Source organism: Macaca mulatta, chromosome 8, assembly GCF_049350105.2.
Source record: "Macaca mulatta isolate MMU2019108-1 chromosome 8, T2T-MMU8v2.0, whole genome shotgun sequence".
In the NCBI taxonomy this organism is placed as follows: Eukaryota; Metazoa; Chordata; class Mammalia; order Primates; family Cercopithecidae; genus Macaca; species Macaca mulatta.
The window spans coordinates 91,406,692-91,418,177 of NC_133413.1; the positions used below are offsets into that span (position 1 = coordinate 91,406,692).

Here is an 11,486-nt window from a genome sequence, read left to right on the forward strand (position 1 = left end):
ATTATGCCAACAATCTGTGTAAGCTTAGAAGTGAATTATTCCCTGGTCAAGCCTTCAGATGGGAACTCAACCCATGTAATACCTTGATTGCAGCCTTGTGAGACTCTTCACAGCAAACCTAGTTAAGCTGAGCCTAGACTCCTAACTCTAAGAACTGTTTTAAAGCAAAAAAATATCTGTAGTAAATTGTTACACTACAATAGAAAACTAATATCCCCTCTTCCACATAATTCCCTTGATGCTCTAGTCACAACACTAGGGTCTACTGTATCCCATCTATTAAAAAAAACCTAGGCCATAGGCTTTCCAGCTATTCCTCCTCCTCTTTGTTCTCCTTTCCAACAAACTTGTCAAAAGAGTTTTTCATGTGTCCCTCTGTCCTCACCTCTAATCAGCTGCTTAGCCTACTCTAAGCACATCACTGAAACTTCTCTTGTCAAGGATACTAGTAAGTTCCACCTTATCTAATCCAAATGAACATCTTCTCTCTCTTTCTTATTCTGTATCTCAGCAGCATTCAACACAGTTCCTTACTCCCCACCCACTTTTTGGAACTACTTCTTCTCTTGGCTTATTGGACTTTACATTTTCTAGTTTTCCTTCTACTTATTTGGCTGCCGCTTCTCCTTAGCGTTTGCTGGCTTCTCCTTTTCTGCCCAAACTTAAAATAGTGCTTTGCCCCTGAATCAGGCCCCAGGCTCTCCTCTCTCAGCCCCCTGCACTCCTTTTAAAGCCCCCAGGCTTTACAGGACATTAACACACTGATGTCCTCAAATTCCTCCCACTATCTCTGACCTCTCCTATCCATTCCCCATCTCACCACCATCTGCCTAACCACACCCTCCACCTGGTTGTCCTCAGACTTCACATGCACAAAACAGAAAACTTGATTTTTGTTCTCTAGGTTTTCCTAATCTCAGTAAATAGTACCTTCAACCAACATTTACATCATGGTCTCATCCTGGATTCCTCCCTTTCTTTCATCACCCATCAACCAACGCATCCACAAGTTCTTGTAGGCTGATCCTCACAATAGATTCTGAATTTGCCCACTCCTGACAATCTCTAACTCCAAGCTGCCCTCCCCCTCCCTTGGTCTGCGTAGTGACAGCCACCCAACTGGCCTCCCTGCCTCCACTGCTGTCCTCCACACAGCATGGATCTTTTGAAAACTACAAATCACCTTGTAAGACTTTATTGCTTAAAACTTTTCAAAGACTTCACTACCCTTTTAAAGGGCCCACCAGGCTCTCTTTGTAGGGACCTCCCAGCCTCCTCGACATATCTCATACCTACCAAGTTCCAGCCACACTCACCCTTTTCTCCTTCCCACCTCAAGACTAGTAACTGCTACTCCCTCTGCCTGGAAAGATCTTCCCATGTGAAATGTCTCATATCTCAGGTCAAATGTTCCCTCCTCAGAGAGATCTCACCCACAGTAGCTTTTTTTTCTTCCTTTGAAACTCTAAGATACCATGATTTTCTTCACAGGACACATCACAATATGAAGTGTTATTCTTGCTTATGCATGTACATCTGCATCTATGTGTCTGATTGTTGCTATGATGCCTCTCACTAGATGTGAGCATCAGGAAGGTGTCCACTGCTATGTTCTATGATAGCTGCTAGCACATAGTAGGTGTTCAATAAATATTTGTTGAATAAATGAATGCATGAATATATATGATATTAACATTCGTATATGCATTATAATAAAATTATCTAGTGATATTCCATTAGAAAATCTCTTCAGATATGGTGTCTTTAAAAGAGTATTTTAAAAAGATAAAATTAAACCTCAAACGACTCAACATTCTGCGTAAATTTCTGAAAAGTTGTGGGCAAATGAAAGTGTTATAAAATGAAGCCCATTTTAAAAGAATTTAAAGGAATTTGGAAATGTGAAAAATCTTTATTGATCAAGTGAATTATCACACTCGTTATTCTGTTTTTATGGATTTGAATTTTTTTCCTATATTAAACTTGTTTCCATCACAGAGCATAAATTATTATTGTTTCTATCACAAATTCTGCAATCACTATTCAAACCACAAGACACACTTTCAGTACTTCTGGACAAAAATGCTATGGAGTCACTACTCTTGTTATTCAATGTCACTGACACCATGTGACTTCACTTCAAACCCAGATATATCCTGTAGCCATACAATGCAGGCTTTTCAACAGACCATGGTAATGAATGCGGTCACGGTTTGGATTTCAACAAGCAGCTGTCAAAAACTATCATCCTAAATGACTACTTGCTGAAAATTTCTCACTCCCAGAGCTGGTACTTCCAGGGTGGTCTAGGAAATAAATTTCTGCCCACATCTACTCTGGGGCTATTCTAATTGCCGATGTTCAACATTTCTTTGGAAATGCAATGTCAAGCTTTGAGGAGCTTTTTTGGTGAGCATCCAAAGCTTTTTTAAATGGTCTCTATTAAGCTCACTTGTTCATGAATTTTTTTTCTTCCTGAAATAGCAATACCTTCTGAAAACTCCACTAAACAGTTATTCAGCTGATTTTAAGAACCATTCTTAAGAAAAATCACTCATTCCACTGCTTACCACTTGCTGCCCTCAAAACTTCTTAGCAACATACACCGTGCATGAACCTCAACGTGGTTTGCTTTGTCCAATCGCATGCCTGAAAGCCCAACCAGTCAGTTGTGTAATAATAAACCCCTTATCTCCTGAAGATACACAAACGGAAAAATCTCTCGGCGCTTCAGTGCACAGGGGACTCCGCTAGAATTCTCAGCAGAAACTCACATCCATTTTAAACGCCACCCCACCCCCTTTTCCTGATTTCCTCTTTTTTCCTCATTTGCAATTTTGAGGAGGAAAAGAAAACCCAAACGCTAAACGATGTCGAGTTTAGCGACATGGGAGGGCGAGGGTCAATGCCAAAAACTGCTAGCAAAATGCATGTGGAAACCGAGGGCTTGGTTTTTGCTGTGCTGGGTTTACCGGTTCTCTCACAAGCGCCTGTGATGGAAACTCATCAACAATTGTTCTTGGATGGAAGAACGGGCTTGAGAGATTGACAAGAAACACCTCTTTCTAGTTTCAATAAGCTTGAACAGCCCTCAAAATAAGGAGAAGGGGATACTCCTTCCTTGGGGGAGAAAAAAATCTCACTCTCCCCTACCTCTCCCGTCCCCACCGGGCACGAACCGGCGCCTCCGTGGTCCCATCACCCAAGTTCCCCACCCCACCAGGGAGAAGCGCCCTTTCCCAGCACCCACACCAAACAACAAACCCGACCCGGCCTTTGAGGAAAGGGGGAGCGGCCGCCTGGGAGAGACGCAGGGGCCCGAGGCGCAGGCAAATCAACAGTTCCTCGCGCTGCTCCGCGCGGCCGCCTGCGCCGCCTGACACACCCCTCCCAGCCGGGTCTCTCCCAGGCGCCGCTGACCGGCCTCGGCCAGGCGCCTCGCCCCGGGGCCCGGGCCCGCCCCCCTCCCCGAGCCGGCGGGTCCCACACGCGCCACCGCGCCCAACACGCACCTTTAACGCGCCCCGGGCCGGGCCCTTGGGGGCTGCGCGGCCGGGTCCGAGGGGCACGAAACGCTCCTCGCCGTCCTCGTCGTCTTCGTCGCCGTCCACCACCTCGACGACCACCTCCTCGTCTTCCTCTTCCTCGTCGTCATCCTCCTCCTCCGCGACCCCTCGGGGCTTCTCCTCCACCCGCCCGAGCCCCCTCCGCCGCCTGCTCCCGCCCTCCTCGTCCTCGTCTTCCTCCCCCAGAAGCAGCAGCACCGGCGACGAGGCGGCTGCGGCGGCCCCGGTGGCCCGAGGGGGGCCGGTCCCGGCACTGCGCGGCGGCGGCGGTGGCAGCGGCGGCCTCCAGCTCTCCGGGGCGGGCGCCGGGGCCGGGCCCGGGACAGGGGGCGGGAGCCCGGGTAGGGCGGCTTCCTTGGCAGGCGCGGGCGCGGGCCCGGCCGGCTGCAGCGCGGCGCCCCCCCGGCGGCTGCCCAGGCTCGAGCGCTTGGCTAGACGCCGCGCCTGCATGCCTGAGCGGGGGGCTGCGGGCCGCGGCGCGGGGCCGGAGAGTTTGTCACCTCCTCTTCCTCCTCTGACTCCGCCGGTGGCCGCTGTGGCCGCAGGGCCGGGGACTCGGGGCCGCAGGGAGCTGCAGGAGCCGCCGGTCAGGACCCACGGCTGCCACTGGCTGCAGAGGCGCGGGCGCCGCCTTTGCTGGACCGGCCGGCGGGGACGCCGGCGGCCGGCGGCTACGGCGGGGCGGCGCGGCGGCCGCGGGCGGGGGTGGGTGTGAGCGAGCGGCGCGCTGCCGCCTCCGCCGCCGCCGCCGCCGCCGCCGCCCGGGAGCCGCGGGCCGCGCTGCGCTCCATGCGGCCGGCGGCCGAGCCCGCGCGCGCCTCTCCCGGCCCGCTGCGCCCGCGCGCTCCGGGCCTACAGCTGCCGTGCCTCGGCGCGAGCTGTTTGTGTTGTGTGTTTTCCACCACCGCCCCCCTCTTCGCGAGCCATTCCTCACAACCCTCCGGTCCCCACGCTCAGACAAAACCCGGACTGGATTTTTTTTTCCCCTTACCCACAGTCTCCGAAAGTCTGGCGCTTCGAAGCAGTTGGCCCTGACACCAGGACAAACGCTTAACCGCAGCCCATTCTTCCCTCCGGAGGGAGGGGAGTAGACTTCGCTAGAAGTAAGGTTGTCGGTCAAAGTTAGACTTTGAACGTAGAGATTTGCTACAAGTCATTTTAATGGTCACTGATGTGCATGGCAGCTGCTCCTGAGCTTGTGCGAAATCAGGAAGGTGTATCAATCCGAGGTTTGGGATGAATTCCTAATAATCATCAGAGTCGCTTAGATTTTCGAAATACTGTTTCATGAGCGATTGTCTACCAATCTCACACTCTGAACGCACCACTCTAGGCCTTGCAATTGAGCTGCCCTGGCTTTGTGCTGAGTGTGTAGGTCTTTCAGCTTTTACTCCTGCTATTCTACCTTGAGTGCCTGATTATAATGGCTGAATTCCAAGAAGCTTTCTGCTTGCACTGTCTGATCTGTAGACTCTCTTCTGGCATTGTTCAGGATTTTGAAGAAACAAATGGGTGGGGATTCAAGATCGTTTGAGTTGGTTACTTAAGAAATTAATAGGAAGTAAGACCAAATCTGGAAATCAAGCACATAACATGACTAATTTAGCCATTTTCTGACAATTTTTAGGTGTGATAAAGAAAATATATTTGCTATTTGTTTGGGGTTAGGCTATGTAGTAAGTCGTATTTCTTTTTTTATTATTTAAATTTTATTTATTTGTTTTTATCGAGATGGAGTTTCGCTCTTGTTGCCCAGGCTAGAGTGTAATGGCCTGGACTTGGCTCACTGTAACCTCCGCCTCCCGGGTTCAAGCAATTCTCCTGCCTCAGCCTCCTAAGTAGCTGAGATTACAGGCGCGCGCCACCATGCCCAGCTAATTTTGTGTTTTTCGTAGAGACGGGGTTTTACCATGTTGGCCAGGCTCGTCTCGAACTCCTGACCTCAGGTGATCCGCCTGCCTCGGCCTCCCAAAGTGCTTGGATTACAGGCGTGAGCCACCGCGCCCGGCTTGTAAGAATGACTTTCTTACATTCAAGTCATACCCCCAATTCCATTCCTGTGGAGGAGGACTGGGGAGGATCTTAGGCATCAAATACCCTGGTAGGCGCCTCCATGGGGCCAGAATAAAAGGTGTATTCGCCTTCAGCTAATTATTGTTGGACATTTAACATCATATGCTCTGTTAGATACGTGGACGGGCTCGTTAAATGCTCACTTATGGTGTCTTCCAACTGTTGAACAGGAATGATGACAAAGATTCTAAAATGAACTTTTTGTTCTCCCTGAATCAGATTAGCTTCCTGATGTACCTATTTCAGGTGATGACACTCTCGTTATAATCATTTGAGCCCAAAATAGCGGTATCATTTTAACTCCCTTCTCTACCTTATCCCTAGAGGCAATTGCCCACAACAAGTCCAACCCATTGTTCTTTCTGAAATGCGTTTTGAATCCACCCCTTCCTTTCCATTCCCAAAGCTCTTCTAGCATTTTGTGACTTCAAAAGTGAAAGTTTCTAACAGTTCCACACGCCCATTTTCTCTCCCACACACCCTCCCTTTCCCTCCTCAGACACCACCACCAGATTTATGTTTCGCAAACCCCATTTAGATCACACGATTTTCTTGTTGGACTTCATATTTGTAAATATTCTGTTCAGGAATTCAGAGAGAAGAAAACAGAACATTAAGAGATGGGAGTGTCTGATCAAAGCACGGAATAGCAGGGACCAGCCAAAAAGTTAATAATCAGTATCAGCTAGAGTGTGCAAAGAATGAAGAAAGGTCATTAAAGTGGTTTCGTCCCAATTGGAAGAAATTTAGCTTCGTTGATTCGGGGAGATGATTTTAGAGTGAGGCAGCAGGGTCTTTCTCTGGCCGTGAAAAGGAAAGATCAGGGGCAAGGGGTGGGCAGACAGGTATGGAGAAGCAGGTGGAGGAGGACAAAGGTGTGAGGCAAGCTGGCTAGTAGTTAGGCACATGGTCTCAGTAGCACCTGTGTCCGAATCCAGGCTGTGGAACTTGCCAGCTTTACTTTTACTCATCCTCTTTCTGTGCCCATTTCTTTATCTGTGAAATGGGGATCATAGTAGTAAAGTTGTTTTGCAGATTAATGAGTTAATAAATGCAATCAGCTTTCAAGCGTGCCTGAGACAAGCAAGGGTTTATATGAGGGCTTATCATATTAAACATTGTCATGGTAGGTAAACAAGGTGGCTTGGGATACTCTCAGAGAATAACAAGGTGGCTCTCTTTTAAGTAAGCTCAGTAATGTCAGTAACTAGCAAAATGTGCTTTTAAAGACCAACAACTTCTTGTCAGAGGACCATGGTCAGGCCAAGGATATAGCTTTTGTGTCTAAAATTGCTACAGATGAAAGAAAGTAAATGTTTTCCTGAGAACCTAGAGGAAATACAGAGTTAAATGAATTGGTGATTGGCATTTGTGACTTAGTGGAAGATGATACACTATTATACATTCTTTTAAAATTGCTGTATATGCTTTGAAATCAGCTTATTGTTTCTCTTAGGCCACTTCAATAGACCACATACACATCCATTCCCTGGCCCCACATTGCTGGAAAGGCTGCCTCTGAATGGGGGAAAAAAAGAGCTGACATTCGTTTTCAAACCATTAAATGAAGGCTAATGTCACAAAAGAGGTTTCACCCAAGCTGGACTTTGAGGGATGAGAAAGATCTGTTCAGGCAAGGAGAGCAGCATTGTCTAGGCAAGTGCAATCCACTGAAGACCACCCTCATTAAATCAGAGGACATTTAGTGGGAATAAAATAAAATTACCTAATTCATTAGGAATCAAGAAAAGATCTCATGATATGGGCACATGACACACTACATGCATGACGTGCGCTCAGAAGTAAAAAAATACCTCATGATGCCAAGCAAGTGGGGAAGAGTCATTGCTGCTTCTTTCCCCCACATTCACTAAGTGTAACACATTGTTTTCTTCCAAAACTGGGAGCGCTTGTCACTCAGGATGAGAAAGTGTGCCTCTGAGCCATGGGGTAAAGAAGGAGCCCCTCCAGGACAGTTGGATTGAACACATCCTCATCTAAAACATTTCATCGTTCATTCTGCGTGGATTTACTGAGTCCTGACAAGTTCCAGGTCTTGTTCTTGGTGCTGGTGTGCAGCAGTGAACAAAATAACCCTCCCTAGGGGAGGGAGCAGACAACAATCAAAATAAGTGAACAATATGATTTTGTGGAGGCAGTAAGTGTCTATGTGAAAAAGTAAGAGAAAAGTAAAGCGAAGGAGGGGTAGAAAGTGCTGGAGGTTTAGTATAAAGACATGTGCATTTCAAAGTGCATTTCTTTATATTAAAACAGACATAAGAATAGCGTGAAGTTTATTGTGAACTTTGAATGAAAACTCGCAGCTGTGGACTCTGTCTTCTTCTCGCAGATAGAATCCATTCTCCCCTACTGTCCGCATGCTTTGGTCGAACAGTTTGAGAAGCACTGGTGAGGAAGAACAAGAGTAAGCTTTGGAGTGAATGTCACTCCGTAACCACATAGTAGCTGCCTGGCTCCTGTCTGGTTTCTTCAGATCCTCAGTGATTCTTAAACCTTTGAGTTCTGAGCCCTAAAGATACCTAAAGCATTTTTTTTACATGTAATGAAAAGAAAGAGAGAGAGAGAGAGAGAAAGGAGGGAGGGAGGGAATCAGGCTCAATTTGAGATTATGTTCAGTTATTTTAAAATTTAAGATTCAGCAAAATAATCATGTTTCCAGAATCATGAGGTATAACCATAGCCAGAACAGAACATACAACAAATTTGTACCCACTAGTGGTGGTTCTTTTTTGTCCTTGTGAAACTTTAATAGTTGAATTTGTTGAGATTAGTAGCTCCTTTTAAAAATTATTTTAAAAGTAAAAGTAAAATTTTGCCCTTTAAAAAGGTTATGAAAGTAAGATTAGCTTAGTTTTTCCACAGTTCTGGGAAACTTAAAAATGATTTCATTTGATGACTGTCATCCCACCGTATGAAAAATAGATTAAGGTTAAGAGAATCACTCGTCTATTACAACCTTCAGGCTGAAAGCCTGTCTAAGTCAAGCATAACCTCCACCCAGATAAATGTTTCTTCCATGAGCAATTAACTTAAACTCTCTTTCAAAACATACAGTACTTTCAAAATACTAGTTCCTTACAATACCTTTCAAAGACTTAGGTGTTTTTTTAGTGAGTGTTAACATGATAGCATTGCCTTCTTTTTTATGTAACACAATTTACTGTTTCAGTAGGTGCAATTTTGTCTTTGTTGTTTCCTGATCAGTTTAGTCATCTCATATTGGCACTTGAGAGGCAATAAATAGAACGCTGGACTGAGATTCCAGAGATTTGAGTTGAATCATACTATGGGGATTACTAGCCATGGAACACTAGTTAAGTCCCCTGATCTCTGCAGAGTTGACAACTCAAATATGAATGAGTTGTGCTCCCCAAGGAGCTCTTTCATTTTAACTCCTGAGTTCCATGATATAAAATGTCAACTTGAAGTCTGTTTTAAGATTAAGCCAAATACCCATTATTAAAATCCACAAATGGAGTCTAGTGTGTATGTTAAGAAATGCATGTCAATTTTTTTTTTTTTTTTTTTGAGATAGAGTCTCACTCTGTTGCCCAGGCTGGAGTGCAGTAGCTCAATCACAGATCACTGCAACCTCTACCTCCTGGGCTGAAGCTATCCTCCCACCTCAGCCTCCAGAGTAGCAGTGACCACAGGCATGCAACACCATGCTCAGCTAGTTTTTGGGGGGTTTGTTTGTATTTTTAGTAGAGGCAGGGTTTCACCATGTTGTTCAGGCTGGTCTCAAACTTCTGGACTCAAGTGATCCACCCACCTCGGCCTCTCAAAGTGCTGGAACTGGGTGTCTCTTTTAAGCCAATTCTAGGTGCTGTCTGTATCTTAGGACTGCCATCTCTGTTCCTAACAACATCACCCTTAATTTCATGAGCCTTCCCTGCTTTGTTGGGAATACAGCAATTATAAAATTATGCATTTTCTTGCTACCTTCTTATTTTGCTAGTTATTTCTTCAGTAATAAGATGCCTAACAGCCATGAACCAAGTAGTTTCTATGTTTTATTATTTGTATTTACCTCCCTTTCCACAAACTGATAATTGTTCAATCTAAGATATATAATTATTTCCTACTTATGGTATTTTCATATCTCTGAGGCTTTTCTCGCCATCTTCCTTTTCTTACAGCTTTTTTTATGCAGGACCCTTCTGGTGTCAGTAATTGCAATCCTACTCACACTAAAGAAATAAAAACAGGGCAGAAGAGGAATTTATCAGCTTGGGTAATTCAAGCACACATGAACCTGAGCTTGGGAAAATTAGGTGTGGGGCCTTAAGTGATGCGTGGTCCTCTGTCTTTTTGTCTCTCTCTCTCTCTCTCTCTCTCTCTCTCTCTCTTTCTCTGAGTGTGTGTGACACTTATTTCATTATCTGGCTGACTAGAACCAGATCCACAGGCAGCTCTGGCCACACACTTGTCCACCTTGTGAGCAGGTGCAGAGGAACTCTTTGCTATGTGCATCAGCTGGAAAAATCCCAGCGAATGATTTTTGGACGGCCAAGTCCAAATCATGAGTGGACACTTGTGGCCAAAGGTGGATGGCCATGATGGATGGCCTGCACCAAACCATGTAGTTAAAGAGAAGAAGAGTGATGACTGTATCGAGCAGAAAAAGGCCACCATATGTTATAAATATAACCAATACTATCACAAATCTGAAACATACAAACTTGTAGAAAGGATAAAAATCACATCTAAACTCCCTACCCAAAGATAACCCCTGTAATTGTTTTTGGTATATTTATTTTCATTTCTTTTCTATGCATCATCCTTTTTGTCTCACATTATTTTTCCACCTAGTTTTATAATGAGAGGTTTTCTTTCACACATGGTGGTATATAACTTGTAGATGTTTATGGAGCTAGTAGGGTAAAAATAAATCATAAAAATATTAGCAGAATATATGCGTGAATATTTTTATAACCTCTAGGGAATGATAGCCATTTTAGACTTGATACCAAGTCAGGGCCCTAGCACAAAGGTGATATAGGATCACAAAAAACTTGTAGACTTTTTCACAAAAGACACCATTAAAAAGTTTTAAAGTAAGTGAAAGATAGAAAATATTATCAACATAAAATCAAGAATTAATATGCAGCAAAATGCAAATAATTCAGTGTTATTAAAACACTTAGATATAATATTTGCTTACCAGGCTTGTAGAAATTCTAAAGCTTTCATACTATTCAGGGTTTCTGAGAGTATGAGTACGCTGTTGTATGTATCCATCACATGGCTGTATTCTACTGCAGGATCTGTCATGCTTCTCAAAGACTCAGGTTTTGTTTTAGTGAGTGTTAAATGGTAGCTTTGCTTTCTTTTTTATGTAACACATATTAACTATTTCAGTGTGTGCAATGCAGTTGCCAGTTGAAACCAGCAATTCCATTTGTAGTTATTCATCCTAGAGGAACACTGTGCCTAGTGGCACAAAGGAATACAGAGAGGATACTTATTGCAGCACTGGTTTTAATAGCAAAATATTGAAAACAGCATAAATATTCATCAAAATGAGAATGGTTTAAAAAGAAGTCTTTGATGATGTACGAGCCACTATGCAGCCACTACAAAGAGGGAAGTCACTGTGTGCTAAAAGAGAAAGGAGGAAAGGACTCATATATTTTTAAGTGAAGAGAACAAGCTATAAAATACTTTTTTATAACATGATCTCATTTGTATTTAAAACATCCTACAAAATATACTATATACATCTATTAATACATAGTGTCATTTCAGATGGATACGGGGAAGCCTCTATAGGATACCTGCTAACCTCTAGGGAGGTGAACAGGCTTCAGGGAGGAGGCAAAGGAA

The 11,486-nt window shown here is 44.8% G+C and overlaps 1 protein-coding gene across 2 annotated transcripts in view; it reads right to left on the reverse strand.

Moving 5' to 3' along the window:
- ZNF704 (zinc finger protein 704) overlaps positions 1 to 5,043 on the reverse strand; it is a 251,462-nt gene extending 246,419 nt beyond the window's left edge. Inside the window, exon 1 of one of the 2 annotated variants that reach the window (XM_015145519.3) lies at positions 4,558 to 5,043. Coding sequence is in view for 1 of the 2 variants with exons in the window: in XM_015145518.3 (XP_015001004.2) it covers positions 3,513 to 4,016 (504 nt within the window). In the remaining variant the exon portion in view is untranslated. Of the gene's footprint in view, positions 1 to 3,512; positions 4,456 to 4,557 lie in introns of those variants that run through there. The other variant, XM_015145518.3, reaches the window with a different exon arrangement.
- Between the last annotated feature and the right edge of the window lie 6,443 nt (positions 5,044 to 11,486).